The 18,446-nt window shown below is 36.1% G+C and overlaps 1 protein-coding gene and 1 non-coding gene across 4 annotated transcripts in view; both read left to right on the top strand.

Annotated features, from left to right (window-relative positions):
• The window catches only part of FCHSD2 (FCH and double SH3 domains 2), a 303,487-nt gene that overhangs the window by 148,187 nt on the left and 136,854 nt on the right, over positions 1-18,446 (top strand). For all 3 annotated transcript variants that reach the window (XM_078058511.1, XM_036119468.2, XM_036119470.2), the window contains exons 6-8: positions 12,271-12,404; positions 15,916-15,970; positions 16,839-16,967. In XM_078058511.1, the coding sequence (XP_077914637.1) occupies positions 12,271-12,404; positions 15,916-15,970; positions 16,839-16,967 (318 nt within the window). The remainder of the gene's footprint in view (positions 1-12,270; positions 12,405-15,915; positions 15,971-16,838; positions 16,968-18,446) is intronic.
• LOC118552854 (U6 spliceosomal RNA) lies at positions 11,842-11,945 on the top strand. The gene has a single exon (XR_004925717.1). It is a non-coding gene; the product is annotated as a U6 spliceosomal RNA (small nuclear RNA).

Genomic DNA, 18,446 nt, shown 5'->3' with positions numbered 1-18,446 from the left:
GTAATTTGAATCTGGACATTCTGAAAGCTCAGTGAACACTTCTTACAGATACCACTTTTCACCTTAACTCAAGTAAATAGATTTAGTTTCACAATATTGGTATAGTTTGGTGTATGTTAAAGTAGTATGTTATTAAACCCACTAAGTCTCGAAAAAATTTGTCTTAGTTTTAACTTGAGCCATATTGCATAATAATTTAAAGGAAGTTGACTCATTTTGACCAAATGTAGAAAACTTAACACCAAAAGTAGTGTGCTCTAAAGTTTAATTATATAGGTTATAAAGAAGTAAAATTTTCAAATAGGTCCATTTCTTTGATTATACAGAAGTTAAAAATTCATAGAAAAAAATCACTATTTATTAAATGTGATTTTTATGAAAAGCTTGCTATTGAAAGTAGTTGATTGAATTGTGTCCTTTTTTGGAAATAGAGTTACAAAAACAGATTATTGTGATGCCTAATAAGTAATTAAATTTTTCTTATGGAACCATTAAATACTTTAGAAAATATTAAAGTAACCATTTATGGAAATAGTAATTCAGAAGCCATCCAGTTTTTTAATTCTAATTGTCATTTGGATTTTCAGAATTGTTTTACAAACAAAATCTAAAAAAACTGATTTTGCTTATTTGTCAAAGATGATTTTAGTAGCATAAAATGAGTATGTTAAATGTATATTGTATGTATATAAAATTTTCATCTCTTTCAAGCATTCATGTAATATCACTTGGTTTTAACATATTTGTATAAGAATGCCTTTGTTTTATCTTTGCTCAAAATTACCTCTTTCATACAAACGTGGTGAATAAACTACATGACCACTGACCAAACAGTGCTTTTGAGTTGGAAGAAAATATGCTGTATGTCTAGGTATGTAAATATCTATCCATGTGTGCAGAAAGAGGATAGGAAATAGAGGCAGAGAATTAATGGCTAGCATAGCTTCCTAACTGGGAGGAAATACTGTTTCAGATAGCTAGTGCCTTCACCAAATCTAACCGAATTACTGGAAAGTTCTACTTTTCTTATTATAAGAAAATTTTGAAAAAGTTTACCACTGTGCTTTTCTCTTCCATTGGTAGAATAGTCTCTGCCCTGAATTTAACCAGCATTCCTGGGCAAAGGATATTTGGTGGGATTTGACAAGTCCTCATATCTGTGAATTAATTTGTTTTATATTATATCTGACAAAAGTGGTGCTATGTTCCATCTAGACATTAAGTACATATTGGGCATACCCATTAGGATTCTGAGATTACAGATGACAGACCTACTTCCAACTAGGTTAAGCCAAGAAAATAATGTATTAGCTTGTATAACTGAAAATTCCAGGGGTGGATCCAGGTGCTCAAATGATGGTATTATAATTCAGTCTTTCTTCCCATCCATTAGGTCTGCTTCATTCTTTAGCAACTCTCTACATGGTGGCCCCAATAATGCAAGATTTACAAATCTTACAGCAAGTAATTCTACATTTTCCATTTTCCTAAAAGTTTTAATAAAACTACCCAAATTGAGGCCAGTCACAGTTCTTCCCCCATGTCAGGGGTTACAGTCCTCATTGCAAACTATATGTACTAAAAATGGGGAAAGATGATTTTCTAAAAGAAAATTGAGATGGGTTTCCAAAGGAAAACAAGGGAAATAGAGACAGAGCAAGCAAAAATAAGTAACCGCTACAGTTGGTTTCTCCGATTGTACCTCCAAGCTTTACAACAGATTGACTCCATAGGATAAATAGACCATCGATTCTTTTTCCTTTGCTTCTCTAACCTGCCCCTCATTTTTTTGCCTTCTTTTGAATTAATCTTATATTTTTCATTTCTTCTTTTTTTTTTAACTTTAGTGTGATAAAAGCAGTTGACATGAAATTTACCCCTTTAACCGATTTTTAAGTGTACAATACAGTATTGTTATCTATAGCCCACAGTATTATACAGCTAATCTTGAACTTACTCATTCTGTGTATCTGAAATTTTGGTAGGTTAGCATTTCTCTCTTTCCTCTTCCTCCAGCCCCTGCTGACCACAATTCTATTCTTTGCTTTCATGAGTTTGATACTTCATGTAAGTAGAATCATGCAGTATTTGTCCCTTTGTGACTGGTTTATTTCACTTAGTGTAATTTCTTGCAGATTAATCTGTGTTGTTGTATATGGTAGGATTTCATTCTTTTTTTTAAGATCAAATACTATTCCATTATGTGTATATGCTACATTTTTTATACATTCTTGCATTGATCAATACTTTGGTTGTTTCCTCACTTCTTTCTGTACTTGAGTCTGAATATTTTCTACCAGTACCTTGCAGTTCATTAATACTCTCTTTTGCTATTTCTAATGTGCTTTTAAAACATCTTTTGGAATCTCAATGTATTTTTCAGTTCTAGAATTTTTAATTGAGTTTTTAGAAGTAGATTCTGTGGGGTCCCTGGGTGGCTCAGTCGGTTAAGCATCTGCCTTTGGCTCAGGTCATGATCCCGGAGTCCTGGGATCAAGCCCCGCATCAGACTCTCTGCTCAGCGGGGAGTCTGCTTCTCCCTTGGCCCCTCCCCCTGACTTGTGCTCTTGCTCGCTCTCTTTAGTTCTCTCTCTCTCTCTCTCTCTCTCAAAAATAAATAAATATTTTAAAAAATAGATTCTGTGTTTCTGGTGCAGCTCCACATGTTTTTCTCTTACCCTCTTGTATGTTACTCCTAATCTGTTTCATGATTCAACTGTCTGAATCACTGGAGGCCTCTTTTTATGGTTTACTGTTTTTCTTGGTTTTTGGTTATTGGGGTCAACTGTTTTAGTATGCCTCACAATGCTGGACATTGTGGATAGAAATTGTAGAGACTCTGGAAGACATTTTTTATTTCCAAAGAGTTAAGTTTTCTGCAGGCAGATAGAATACTGTCATCTCACCTTGATCTTGTTAGGGTCTGGTTTTAACCTTTCTTAGGGCTGGTCTGTTTCACCTTTGTCCTTATTGCCAGGATTTTAACTGAAAGTGTAGGGTGCCTACCAAAACCCTTCTACTTTGACAAGACATGGCTCCAGCCTTTGTCTTCTCAACGTCATGTAGCTGCTCTAATCCTCTGGTAACTGCTCAGCTCATTAGCCTTTCAGCTACTGTTTTTTATTGGATTTCTTGGGGGTGTCACCCATACATGCCATTTAGAAGTCAACCGATGACTCCGGGAAATTGCATACAGATCTTTGGGCTTGCTTCTCTATAGTACCCTTCTTTCCAGATCTTAGCCTCTCAAGTTTCTACTCTTTCAGCATCCTTAAACTCCAGCCTCTGTATCCCCAGTCTAGTAAGAATGCCTTTTTCTTTGTAACCTGATTCAACAAATAACCTAAGGAAAAAAGTCACCTTAAATTTAGAGCTTACCTGGCTGTGCTTCCCTTCTTCCAGATATCGCAGTCCCATAAGTCCAGTGTGTATTATTGTTCTTTAGTGCTGGTAGCTTTTAACAGTGTCCAACTTTTAGTTTCCAGCCTAGAGGAAGGTAGTCTGAAACAACTTGTTCTGTCATTATCACAACCAAGTTTGACTTAAAGTTTTCCCTCTATAACCTTGTAATGTTCTTGTTCTTTTAAAAACTTTCTCTATTTTGACAGTTTTCTTTTCTAATACTTGGGGATAAATCCAGGCATATTATAATTATAAAGCATCTGACCATTGTGTAGATTATAATGAGAATTATATCATAGCTTTTTCTAAATCATTTTCTGTATGCTGACATTTGCTTATAAAACAAAATGAGCCACAGTCATCTAAGGCATTTGTCATTTTTATTAACTGAGGTATAATTGACATAACATTATATTAATTTTGGGTGTATAATATAATGATTTGATATTTGTTTATATTGCAAAATGATCACCACAGTAAGTCCAGTTAACATCCATCATTTTTTTTTAAAGATTTTATTTATTTATTCATGAGAGACAGAGAGAGAGGCAGAGGGAGAAGCTGAGCAGGGAGCCCAGTGCGGGACTCGATCCCAGGACCCTGGGATCATGACCTGAGCTGAAGGCAGACGCTTAACCGACTGAGCCACCCAGGCACCCAACATCCATCATTCTTAAAATTAATTAATAACACTTTAGTTCATATCTTTCTCATGTACTAGAGTTTACATTCCTTTGAAATAGTTGGGATTTACATTGGATAACACTTTAGAGTTTGTGAACTGTTAATGTATTCATTATAGTCTCATTTGATTTTCATATGTACTTGTTAGGTATGTAAATATTATTTTACAAATGACAAAACTGAGGCTAAAAAATGTTGAAGAAACTTAGTAGTAAATAACAGAGCAGGAACTTGAATACACTACTTCCTAATTCCAAATCCTATGCAATCTTTTAAAAATGCTTAAAGTTTAATATTTAAATAGTTTTACAGAAAAATACATACAACCTCTTTACCTTAGTAGACTACTTAATTCCTTTACTCCTTTTATCTTCTTTGTTTTTGTAATAGTTGTAATTAATACATTGATAATTTTTATGATCTCCTATATTTGTCATTCTCTCCCAATTCCTAATTAATTGTTCATGTTTCTATACAAGCTTTATGTTTATTATTATTATTATTATTTTAATTATTATTATTTTTAACTCACAACCCTGAGATCAAGACCTGAGCTGAGATCAAGAGTTGGATGCTTAACCAATTGAGCCACCTAGGCACCCCTGTTATTTTTTATTTCTGAATGAATTTTTAACTTATTCTGCTTTTTTAAATCATACCTCTCTTAAGTCTACAATAAAATTTTAACTTTTTTTCTTTGAAGTTATTGTCTTAGGATGAATTTCCAGGACATGACTACTGGGTCAGAGAACCTACTGGTTTGTAGGACTTTAATGTATTGGCTCAAGTTACTTTTACTTTTATTCCTGTCTTTAAGTTATTGGGAAGTATATCTATCTATCCATGATCTGTGTCATACTCAGGGATCATACTTTTAATTTCTTCACTAGAATTCTAATATCCTTGTTTTTCACCATTTCATATGACCCCTTAGCCTTAATGTAAACTTATACATTCATTTCTATGTTTATCAGTGCTTAGTGCTTATAACTCTTGGGAAAGAGCTGGGCTTATACCACACCGAGTCTTTTCTTAATATATAGGCATTATTAAGCTTTTTTTTAAGTATATAACTTAGTCTCTCCCAGAAAACTGAATTCCTGCAGGAGAAATTTATTTTAAATGTTGGAAAGGAAGTCCTAGGTAACCCCTTTATTTTTTTTATTTTTTATTTTTTTGCAAATTAAGTTTGATGACTTTTATTTAATAAATATTTTTGGTTCAGGCATACCTCAAAAATATTGTGGGTTTGATTCCAGACCACCGCAATAAAGAAAATACTGCAATAAAGTGAGTCAAATGAATTTTTTAGTTTCCCAGTGTAAATAAGTTAGTTTCCACTGTACTGTAGGCTATTAAGTGTGCAGTAGCTGTGTCTAAAGAAATATACATACCATAATTTAAAAATAGTTTATTGCTAAAAAATGCTAACCATTATCTGATTTTTCAGTGAGTCATAATCTTGTTGCTGATAGAGGGTCTTGCCTTGATGTTAATGGCTGCTAACTGATCAGGGTCGTGGCTGCTGAAGGTTGGGGTGGCTGTGGCAGTTTCTTAAAATAAGACAACAATGAAGTTTGCTGCATCCGTTGACTCTTTCTTTCACAGATCTTTCTCTGTCGCATATGATGCTATTTGATAGCATTTTACCCACAGTAGAACTTCTTTCAAAATTGGAGTCAATCCTCTCAAATCCTGCCACTGCTTTATCAACTAAATTGACGTAATATTCTAAATTCTTTGTTGTCATATCAAGTCTTCACCAGGAATAGATTCGATCTCAACAAACTACTTTGTTCATCCATAAGAAGCAGCTCCCCATCCATTCAAGTTTTATCATGAGGCTACAGCAATTCAGTCACATCTTCAGGCCCCAATTCTAATTCTAGTTCTTTTGCTATTTCCACCACGTCTGCAGTTACTTCTTCCACTGAAGTCTTGAACCTTCAATTTGTAAAAAAAAAAAAAAAATGCAATATCCGCAAAGCACAATAAAACAACATGAAATAAAATGAGGTATGCCTGTATTTTGCTATGTGCAGAGCACTTTCCTTTGACGAAAACCCAAATTCCTCTGACTTGAAACAGTTCAGTTGGGTGATGGAAAACATTTGGTTATGGATTTATTTAAGGGTAGGGAAGAAGAGATCACAAGAGATCTCTTTATTGCATTAGATAGATAGACTATCTATCTAATATTATTTGATGAATAGTATCTTAGAAACTTATATAAAGGGAAAGAAAAAACAAGAAAAGAATCACCCTAAGTTTTCTGACAAGATTTTTGAGAAATCCTTTTAAAAATATGAACTATCATAAGATCCACCTTGACATTGTCACACATGCAAAAAATAATTTAATTAAGAGCGTTTTATGCATGAAAATGAATTAAGTAATTTCTGTAAGATGTTTGGTTACCCAGTACTAAGAAAGACATCTTATTCTTCAAAGCGTAGGGATATAAGGAGTGAGTGGCTATGTGTGGGTCTGTGCACACATGTGCCCATTTTTTTTTTAATTTTATTTTATTATGTTATGTTAGTCACCATACTACATCATTAGTTTTTGATGTAGTGTTCCATGATTCATTGTTTGCGTATAACACCCAGTGCTCCATTCAATACGTGCCCTCCTTAATACCCATCACCGGGCTAACCGAACCCCTCACTCCCCTCCCCTCTAAAACCCTATTTGTTTCTCAGAGTCCATAGTCTCTCATGGTTCATCTCCCCCTCCGATTCCCCCCCTTCATTTTTCCCTTCCTACTATCTTCTTCCTTTTTTTTTTTTTTTTAACATATAATGTATTATTTTTTTCAGAGGTACAGGTCTGTGATTCATCAGTCTTACACAATTCACAGTGCTCATCATAGCACATACCCTCTCCAATGTCCATCACCCAGGCACCCCATCCCTCCCACCCCCACCACTCCAGCAACCCTCAGTTTGTTTCCTAAGATTAAGAATTCCTCATATCAGTGAGATCATATGATACTTGCCTTTCTCTGATTGACTTATTTTGCTTAGCATAATACCCTCTAGTTCTATCCACGTCGTTGCAAATGGCAAGATTTCGGTTTTTTGATGGCTGCATAATATTTCATTGTGTATATATATACCCATCTTCTTTATCCATTCATCTGTCGATGGACATCTTGGCTCTTTCCATAGTTTGGCTATTGTGGACATTGCTGCTATAAACATCGGGGTGCATGTGCCCTTTCGGATCACTACATTTGTATCTTTGGGGTAAATACCCAGTAGTACAATTGCTGGGTCGTAGGGTAGCTCTATTTTCAACTTTTTGAGGAACCTCCATACTGTTTTCCAGAGTGGCTGCACCAGCTTGCATTCCCACCAGCAGTGTAGGAGGGTTCCCCTTTCTCCACATCCCCGCCAACATCTGTTGTTTCCTGACGTGTTAATTTTAGCCATTCTGACTGGTGTGAGGTGGTATCTCATTGAGGTTTTGATTTGGATTTCCCTGATGCCGAGCGATGTTGAGCACTTTTTCATGTGTCTGTTGGCCATTTGGATGTCTTCTTTGCAGAAATGTCTGTTCATGTCTTCTGCCCATTTCTTGATTGGATTATTTGTTCTTTGGGTGTTGAGTTTGGTAAGTTCTTTATAGATTTTGGATACTAGCCCTTTATCTGATACGTCATTTGCAAATATCTTCTCCCATTCTGTCGGTTGTCTTTTGGTTTTGTTGACTGTTTCTTTTACTGTGCAAAAGCTTTTTATCTTGATGAAGTCCCAATAGTTCATTTTTGCCCTCGCTTCCCTTGCCTTTGGCGATGTTTCTAGGAAGAAGTGGCTGCGGCTGAGGTCGAAGAGGTTGCTGCCTGTGTTCTCCTTTAGGATTTTGATGGACTCTTGTCTCACATTGAGGTCTTTCAGCCATTTTGAGTCTCTTTTTGTGTGTGGTGTAAGGAAATGGTCCAGTTTCATTCTTCTGCATGTGGCTGTCCAATTTTCCCAACACCATTTGTTGAAGAGACTGTCTTTTATCCACTGGACATTCTTTCCTGCTTTGTGGAAGATTAGTTGACCATAGAGTTGAGGGTCCATTTCTGGGCTCTCTATTCTGTTCCATTGATCTATGTGTCAGTTTTTGTGCCAGTACCATACTGTCTTGATGATGACAGCTTTGTAATAGAGCTTGCAGTCCGGAATCGTGATGCCACCAGCTTTGCTTTTCTTTTTCAACATTCCTCTGCATGTGCCCATATGTTGTCACGTACCTATGGTGTTCACTTTGTGTGAATATACTGAGATCCTAGCTACATGGTTTGCATCCCCAGGAAAGGCTTTGACCTTCTGTGTTTAATTTCCTCTCAAAACATTCATTTTCAGACCCTTTTAGTGCATGTAAATCACCACGGGATTCTTGGGTTTCTCTTCATTGTTTAGTTTTTCTGAGGCCAAGCTCTGTTGTTTTAGATGAACATTTTAGTTATAGAAACCTTACACCTGGCTCCTCTTTTAAATAATCCATCTCTGAAACTAATAATATATTATATGTTATGTAATTGAATTTAAATAAAATTAAATTAAAACAAGTAATCCATCTCATTTTACTATTAAACATAGTTGCATTTTTCAGACCATGCCCCAGTTTTTGGTTCTTAATATCTCATTGAAGCCATGGAACACTTTCTAAGCTCTCCATACCCGCAAACATGGCATTATCAATGTTTCACAGTTTTCTGTGGGAGTGTCAGGTTGTTATGGTATTATTATTTTTTTATTTTTTATTTTTATTCTTTTAAGTAATCTCTCTGCCCAGTGTGGGGCCTGAGCTTATGACCCCGAGATTAAGAGCCACATGCCCTACTGACTGAGCCAGCCAGGCACCCCTCATGGTATTATTTTTTAAATAAGAGGTTTGTTTATGGGTGCCTGGGTGGCTCAGTCGTTAAGTGTCTGCCTTTAGCTCGGGTCATGATCCCAGGGTCCTGGGATCACGCCCCACATTGGGCTCCCTGCTCAGCGGGAAGCCTGCTTCTCCCTCTCCCACTCCCCCTGCTTGTGTTCCCCCTCTCGCTGTGTCTCTCTCTGTCAAATAAATAAATAAATCTTTAAAAAAAAAAAGAGGTTTGTTTATGTTAAAGACTATTAAAATTAAAGAGAAAGGAAGATTTTTCTGCAAGATAAAAGCTTACCATTTTAGTGTATCTATACAGTGAAATCTTATTCAGCCACAAAAAGAAATGAAGAATACATGATACAACATAGATAAACCCTGAATACATTATGCTAAGTGAAAGACTTGGGACATATAAGGCCAGATATTATATAATTCCATGGATATGAAATGCAGGAAATTCATAGAGACAGAAAGTAGATTAGTGGTTTCTGGGGACTAGGAATAGGGGGATATGGAGAGTGACTGCTAATTGGTATGGGGTTTTCTTTTCGGGTGATGAAAATGTTCTGGAATTAGATAGTGGTGATGGTTGTACAACCTTATGAATATACTAAAAACCACTGAATCGTAAACTTTAAAAGGGTGAATTTTGTGGTATGTGGATTACATGTCAATTTTTTAAAAAGCTTACTATTTTAAGATAAAGTATCTCTATGTAAAGACTTTAAAAACATGGTTGTCACAAAACTGGGGTATGTGAAAGGGGTTACAAGGTAAATGATATCATCACTTTCTTACTGTATGACTTTGGATAAATTATTTAACCTCTGTAAGTCTATTTCCTAATCTTTTTTTTTTTTTTTAAGATTTTGTTTATTTATTTGACAGAGAGACACAGTGAGAGAGGGAACACAAGCAGGGGTAGTGGGAGAGGGAGAAGCAGCCTTCCTGCGGAGCAGGGAGCCCGATGCGGGGCTCGATCCCAGGACGCTGGGATCATGACCTGAGCAGAAGGCAGATGCTTAATGACTGAGCCACCCGGGCACCCCTCCTCATCTTTTTAAAAAAGATTTTATTTATTTATTTGAGAGAGAGAGAGAGAGAGCATGCGTGTGCACAAGCTGGGGAGGGACAGAAGGAGAGAGAATCCCAGGTAGAGTCCGTGCTGAGTGCGGAGCCTGATGCAGGGCTCAGTCCCATGACCCCAAGATCACAACCCAAGCCAAAATCAAGAGTCAGACACTCAACCAACTGAGCCACCTAGGCGCCCTATATTTCCTCATCTTAAAATGGGACTAATATGAATACTTTTACCAGAGTCATTTGGAGGAGTAAATGTGATAATATTTATAAAGTACTAAACTTACGCATTCTGGCTTGCATGCCCATAGGGAGTCTTCTTAAGTATAATAAAATGCTGAAACTGTCATGATTATCCTAGGCCATACGTGGCATGAGGTTTACTTAGAAGGACATTAGAACAGGGAACACGGTTAACAAGCAGGGTGGCATCCAGCACTAGTATAATTAGTTCTCCCACCAGTATATGCCTCAGTCTGCATGACCAACCACAATTACTCTGTTTTGTTCCTTAAGTGAAAGGTCTGGGGTAAGAGAATGAGATTCCCATGTACAGGGGTAGCCATAGGCCCTAAAGGAGACTAAAAGCTTTTATTACAACTTACTTATTTATTACACCAGAGCTTCCAAAGTCTCTGCAAAGGACATGTCCAGATATAGGAATTACCATACTTAGAAGCCCAAGCCAAGACTTTTCCATCAGATATTTATTGTGCATTTGTATTTTCTTCCAAATTGATGCAGTTTACCTATCAGGGTTCATACCCAGTGTTGCCAGATAACACAGTTGATTGACATTGTGTCTTTATCAGGTTTCTGTTGAAACACAGACCTAGAAAGTTAAGCAAGGGTCCAGTTTTCATGCAGAGGAGAAAGAGGTGAAAGTTTTTTTAACACTTTATTTATAGCCTGACACTTGTTAAGTGCTCAATAAATATGCTCATAGGGAAGCTTCCGGGTTTTTCACTTACTGTAAAGTAGTCCTTTTCTTACCACTTAACAATTTCTGGGAAACCTCAGCCTGTATGTCACATGTGTAAGTTTATTTGTGCTTTATCCTTGCTATTCCAACATCCTTGCTCTACTCCATGCTGTTCAGCCTGTCATAATAGTTCCTCACCAGTGTCTCCTCCTGCTTTGTTGAGCTTTTGTCAGTCTCCACCAAACTCTCTTTCAGGCTCAGAAGTTTTTCAGTGAAGGCTTCCCTGAGTTGGCCTCAGGTTGGTTAAACTTTGCAGTGGTTTGTTGCAAACTGGGAAAAGTGTTTCCCCTTTGGTTATCCAGAAGAGTTCCGAAGCAATGTTACTTTGGCCCCAGTGTGTTATAAGAATTTATTGATTAAACATTTCTTTGAGTTAATTACGTCTGTCCCTTCTCCCAGAGTGTGTATATGTATCCAAACAATTGAGTTGGCAGTAATTTTGAGTAGTAATTGTGACGTGGTACCCAGGTTTCTTGCTTCTCTCCTTCATCTTGGACTTATGCCGATTTGTCAGATTACACTCCTTCTTTCCCAGAGCAGGATTCTTCAGTACCCTTTGCACCGTCAGTTTAGAGACTTTATTAAGATTTTGAAGAGTGCTTGCTTTGGCAGTACATATACTAAAATTGGAATGTTGTTTTTTTGTCGTTTTTTTTTTAAAGATTTTATTTATTTATTTGACAGAGAGAGACACAGCGAAGAGGGAACACAAGCAGGGGGAGTGGGAGAGGGAGAAGCAGGCTTCCCGCTGAGCAGGGAGCCCAATGCAGGGCTTGATCCCAGGACCCTGGGATCATGACCTGAGCCGAAGGCAGACACTTAACGACTGAGCCACCCAGGCGCCCCCTAAAATTGGAATGTTACAGAGAAGATTAGCATGGCCCCTGCCCAAAGAGTATGAAGAAATACAGAATTGCTTTGTTCTTTTGCCTTTAGTGCCATGATATCTCCAAAAATAAAAGCATTTTCATTGTTGCTCTTCTCATCCTTACCTTAATGTCAGTCTTTAGCAGTACTGAGGTTATTTCTCAAAGCAGAGTTGTTAAGCAAACTGGGACACTATTCAATACGTTTCTTGAGATGGGAGTACCAGCTGTTCACTGGATTTTAATTTGCAATTTGAAGGAGACTAAAAGTGCTGATTTTTCTCCTGGGTTTCCGTCCTGAGGGCATAGTGCATAGTCCTTAGGACAAATTCATTTTCGGTAAGCCTGAAAACTAATATTATAATAATTGCACTTTTTATTTTACAGTGTGTGGACCAGTTGACAAAGATCCAAACTGAATTACAAGAGACTGTGAAAGATTTAGCTAAAGGCAAAAAGAAGTACTTTGAGACTGAACAGATGGCTCATGCAGTACGAGAGAAAGCTGACATCGAAGCAAAGTATGTGTTTTAGCTTTTCTGAAAAAGTAATTATGCAAATAGATGTTATTTTTGCCAGTACTTTGTTTTCTGTTAATATAGGGCATAGACTCATTCTTAGGTTATGTTGGTTTCATCTGACCTATAAATGTTACATACTTTCAATTTTTTTTTTTATATTGGCTGATCTCATTTAAATTAATACAGCAAAATGAGAATATTCAATCAGTTTTCACATTAAATTGAATTTTGAAAAGGAAAAAGGACAAATGAACATTGTATTGAAAGCTTAGCAAAAGCTGGTTGAAGTTGCTATGGTGTCTGAGTATCCGGGTTTAAGAGCCTCATTTTTTTCATGTTAGACTCTAAATCAGTTGTTATTGGAAATCCCTGACCCTCAGCATGCCACTGAAAGCACCTTGGACATCTCAAATAAATAAGAGCACTGACCTCAGTATAGAAATCCTGCCCCAGGCACAGTTTCTCTCTTGTGTGAAATTCTAATATATATATACCTTTTAAATGTATGCTTTAGCAACTCTGTGAATTTTACATTTAGTATATGTGAATCATAAACCCTTTATTTTGAGAATAATTAGGAATAGAAGGAACTGGCAATTGGTAATAAAAAGAGATATAAAGTGAGCAGTACAGATTTTTGCTATGACAAGTTGAGGAAAGATAAGAAGTTTTTGAGAAAAAATAAACCTGTGCCATAGAATGAGACTCTCAAGAGGTCTGTTAGAAAACTGACTCTGAACTCCTAGTCATGAAATCAGAAAGGTTATGAACACTTGTACAGACTAACAACCAGTTGGGGGAGGCGGTCTTTCTAATGTGTTTTTATCTACAGGAAGTTAAGCAAAATTTAGGGTTTCCTCCAAAGTTTATTTAGTATCAAGGACTGGTAGATGAATACTCCTAAAATACTTAACATTATTGGAAAACATACTTAATATTTCCCTAATTTAGTTTATTGTCTTTATTATTTTATTTTTGTGAGGATACAAATATTTCTCATACTTTCATAGAGTCAGTGAACCCATCTTTCCAATAAGATCTGAAGATTTTAGATTAGGTGATCTCTAATAGGAATGTCCTGTCATGATGGTTTTTAGGGGAATTTGTTTTTTAAAACTTTCAGGGATTCTAGAACAGAGAGTTGACAGATCTGTAAGAGCATATATAAATACCTATGTTAGCCAAGGCACACAGAGTGAAAATGAGGACAATTCCAAGGCTGTTCCAAAGAAGTGTGGATTTGACAGGGTCTCATTCACAGATGCTCATCACAAAACACTGCCTTCTAATATGGCCCAGATTCAAAGGGGTTACAGCAAATTAGACATTTTATTTCAGTGTGTAACTTTTCTGGAAAATTCATTCAACTACAGAGTAAGAAATGCCACTTTATCTTCATTCACTCTCTAAATGTTTGTTGAATAATTACTTTATATTGGGTACTGTGAGTACAGAGATGAGTAAGATAAGCTTTGCATCTTCAAGAAATTTAAAGCCTAGAATTAAAGGCAAATGTGTTTAAAAGTAACTTTATGATTGTTTATTCACAGTAAACTCAAATTAAGTGCCTGAAGTCACTCACGTAGTAACTAATATGTTTACTGTAGTTGTATGAAAACACTGCTTTGCAAGCATAGAAAATAAATTAATTTTGCCTAATGAGAAGGAAACCTTTATAGAAGAAGTGATGTTTGGACAGAGTCTTGAAGGACATGAGAAGGAAGCTCAGGAAGGGTAGGTAAAGACTGGACTGTGTATAGTTTTGATAGATGATTTGATAGTGAGATATGCATATTAAGAGAGTGTAAAAAGGAAGAGGGATATCTTGAAAGGAAGGATGGGTTCCCTTTTGGATATGTAGGTTCTGAAGAGCCTGTGGGACATTGAAGTGAATAGATTTGGTAGGGAGTCATGTATCTAACTCTCAGATGAGAATCTGGGCCTGAAGATCTTGCTTTGGGGGTTGATTGCCTATCAGATGATAGTTATAGGGATGAAATCATATGTAAGATGAGAAATTGAGTTTGGGACCCCAAGGAGCGTTAACATTTGGAAGTAGATGATGAGGAGGAGTGTGCGGTACAATTCACTATTTGTATATATCTTATTTATTGTAGATCATAATCTTTGAGCATAGGAACTGTATTATTTTATCTGTTAACTAATACCTTCTTAAGTACCACACAAGAATTATATGAGGATTAGCAAATGAAACAGAAACCAGAAACTTAAAACCTTATATTGGAAAATCTAGGTGCAACTCAGACTATTTGGATAATGACTGCAAGAAAAAGGAGAATTGAGAATACCCCCAAACAATCTTTTTAAATTTGAACAGGCTCTCTCAAATTTTAAAGTTTGTGGCCTTTTCTGATTAATAAAAACAGACAAAAACCCCAGGAAATTCAAATATGGCAAGGTAGAAAATAACAGGAGTATTTTGGACCCAATTTTTTTTTTAACAGTGGAAAAGTAGTTTGGATGCATACGTGTACGTCCCTGAATGTTTCTCTTTTGTTAGAAAGATGATAGGCTGCTTTTGCTATCCTCCTCACATTTGCTGTGCAGAGACTGGCTTGCTCCACCTTTCATTCCCAAGGGGTCTGCAACTTTACTTGGTATTATGGCGTAGCTTCCAGCACATGCACTGAATTCTCCCCTGGCAATCACCATGACACTGCAGTCAAGACAAACATTGCAGCTTCAAAAATAACTGGTCGTGGGAGTGTTGTTATTCCTTACTGTTCGTCTGTTGACTTTCTCCTTCTGGTTATCTCTAGCTGTTTGGGTAAAACCAGCATATTTTTACTATTGATTGTTAGATTATGTTTCCTTCCCAAACTGAAAGGGATTGAGGAAAATAAGGACATCAGAATGGGAGACGATTAAATTGAACAAAATCATATAGGGCAGAGAGCCTAGGGACTTTCTCACTGTGTTCCAAATACTGTGTTAAGAGTGGAGGGAGCACACAGGCTGGCACCCAAACAAGAAGGACGTTTAATGGGAGAAATAATGGAATTAAGGACTTTGAAGAGCCTGGTAATATCATACTGTAGGTTGCTTTGCAGGTGTTGTTACAGCCTATTGCACACAGCCCTGAAAACCTGCTAATTTTTGCCTCCATAGATTGGTTATCTCCCTGGGTTTCTTTAAGCTTTCTTGTAGGAACTAAAGTGTGTGTAATTGTATGATACTGGGAATAACCTATAGTTTGATGACTCTTGTTTATTATGAGATACCAATATATTTGTCAAGTTGTATTTTTGTCATTCAGGATATTTTTATTAAATATCCCAATATTTCCTGTTGCATTACAATATTCTTCCTGTAGAATAAATAAAGGAAAATAATCATTGCTCCTGGCCTTCCATTTTTTAGTTCTCTTTTGGAATAGCATTGTGGAAAAGCGTCACTGTTTTAAAAATATGGAATTATAATACTTAATAAATTTAATATGATATAATTTGATAATTGTATTAAACATGCTGTATTTTCTGCTTTATTATAGATCTAAACTTAGTCTTTTTCAATCAAGAATCAGTTTACAGAAAGCAAGTGTAAAGGTGAGTTTTTGAAAACTGTATTTCACAATTGAGAAACCTTAGCTTATTAGAAAAGAATTGGGTTTTTTGAGGGTTTAAGTCAATTATTTCCACCTAATTTAGAGAAGCATTTTAAAGTCAGTAACTTAGGGAAAAAGTTTCCTTCCCAGTTCATGGGAGTTTTCCGCCTAGATGTCAGCACTTTGGACACTGCTTGCTTCTCAAGATTGCTTCAGAGATAGGTTTCTACACCTTATCTGTTTAGGTAGCCTGTTATCTATAACTCCTAGTCCAAGAGACTTGGTCCACGGGCTTTAGAAAATCTACAAAATCTATTTCATTCAGATTTACACCCTTGAGCAGATACTCTGGGCCAGATCCAAGTGAGATTTTCCTGTCAGACCCTTGAGCTGTAGAATACCTAAGTAAGTTTAGTGACCTGCCTTTGGCTGCCAGGATCCCAGCTAGCACACCGTTCTTTTGGCACATGAGGAATGCTGATTTTTTAAAAAAGATTTTCTAACTCCAACAGATTTACCCATGTCTTTGAAGAGAACGTACTTAACTTAATTTGGGAACCTTTATTTTCCCATCTGAATAAAATGAGCAGAATACTTTGAAGTATTTTGAAAAGCTTTGGAAATATGTTGAGTGTAAATAACAAACATGTGAAAACACTCTCACCATGTGTAACAGTTTTAATCATTGTTTATTTAATTCCTCATAGTGTTGAATAGTTTTATATGCAAATTAATATTTCTCTACATGGTTACCTTTAGTCTTATTGGGGAGCCATTAATTGCCAGCTAAGAATGGTAACCTCATATATCTTACAGTGCAATGTCAGTTTGCATTGATTTTTTTTTTTTCCTCTTTTACTGTGTTTTAGTTAAAAGCCCGGCGATCTGAATGTAATTCTAAAGCTACCCACGCAAGAAATGATTATCTTCTTACATTAGCAGCAGCAAATGCACACCAGGATCGCTACTATCAAACAGATTTAGTTAACATTATGAAGGTAATACAGCCTTAATATCTGTGGTTATTTGTTTCATTAAAGACAAAAACAACTCATGAGTTGAGGTAGATAGGATTGAGTCAGTAGAATAGCAGCCAGGCTTCTTTGCAGTTCGTTGAACTATACTTGATATTGTTTGGGTACCCTGTCTTTCTGGTAATTCTGAATTAATTTTTAATGTAAGAAAGTATTTAAAGCCAAATCACAGTAAAGAGACTAACTGTATTAGTTTCTAGCAGTGGCAGATATTTACTGTATAATGGTTATTAATATATGATAAAAATAAGATTATTTTTTAAAGCTTAGATTTTTTTAAATTTTGTAATTTTATCTTTAATTAATAGGTAAACTTGTATGTTAATGTTTTATGATTTTGAAGCACCCATGAGAAGAAGAGAAAATGTCTAGTAGTTATATGAAAATGTCTCTACCCTAGGTATCTACTCTGAAATGTAGATAGATTTGTATTACACTTTCTTGTGTACTCAAACTCAATTTGGTCTTTCCCTGTTTATACATGTATATGGTTTTTTTTACCTTTCACTGAAGTAAAAGAAAAGGAGTGGAGAAGAAAACCTTTTTAATCTACTGCCAGACCCCTGTTGCTGGTATACAATTTCTACATAGAGTGTATCTCATTTTCTCCTGTCTTCTTAAGGACCCAAACATTTGATTATTCTGTCTTTCTCTTATATTTTCATCCGTCTCAAATATATTGTTCTTAGTGACTATCAAAACACATTAATTGAATTGCTTGCTTTGCAAATCATAAGCTTTGAGAATGGGGATGTAACAGGAGTGGGTGCTCTTTTTTTCTACAGTGGCTCTGGAAAGAGAGAAACTCTGTCTAGAAACTATAAATTCTTTCCTTTAAAGTGGACAGGACGTTACCTGCTACCCTCAGAGAAAAACAGGAGTGATAGAAAGAGTCAGAGTGGGCTAAGAAGTATCCAGTTGCATAATTTTTTCGGAAATTTCCTCTTTGTTCATTGCCTGAACTCTCCTTTTCCTAACTTCTATCCTGTTCGGAATTCTGGTTAGAACATAGGCGGTAAGAGAGACAAGGGATTGTTTTGACATCCCAGATGAGAGCTCTGTATACATTTCCTCATGAAATGGTGGACCTAGAGGTTTAGGCATTTTAGTATCTTATTAGGTATTACATAATGCTTCAGATTTACAAGAACCAACAAGAGACTTGACCTCCCATTATAACATGCTTTCTCTAGGGAAATATTTATGTATAGTCAGTCTTAGACAACCCATTCATTAAAGAAGATATTCAATACAGTTTGCACTTAAAGTTGTGATTCCCTGTATACTGTCCACTATTAAATCAAAGCTGTTGACTATATATTTCCCCTTTAAATACTTTAAAATGAACATATTAGTTGAAGCAGCAGCAAAATAAAATCTTTGTTTTTTAAATTGAATCCACAGCCAAAAAGTCCTCTTTCTTAAAACCCTGTGGCCTTTGAT

This window comes from Halichoerus grypus, chromosome 11 (genome assembly GCF_964656455.1).
Source record: "Halichoerus grypus chromosome 11, mHalGry1.hap1.1, whole genome shotgun sequence".
Classification (NCBI taxonomy): Eukaryota; Metazoa; Chordata; class Mammalia; order Carnivora; family Phocidae; genus Halichoerus; species Halichoerus grypus.
This window is presented reverse-complemented; position numbering and strand designations above follow the sequence as displayed.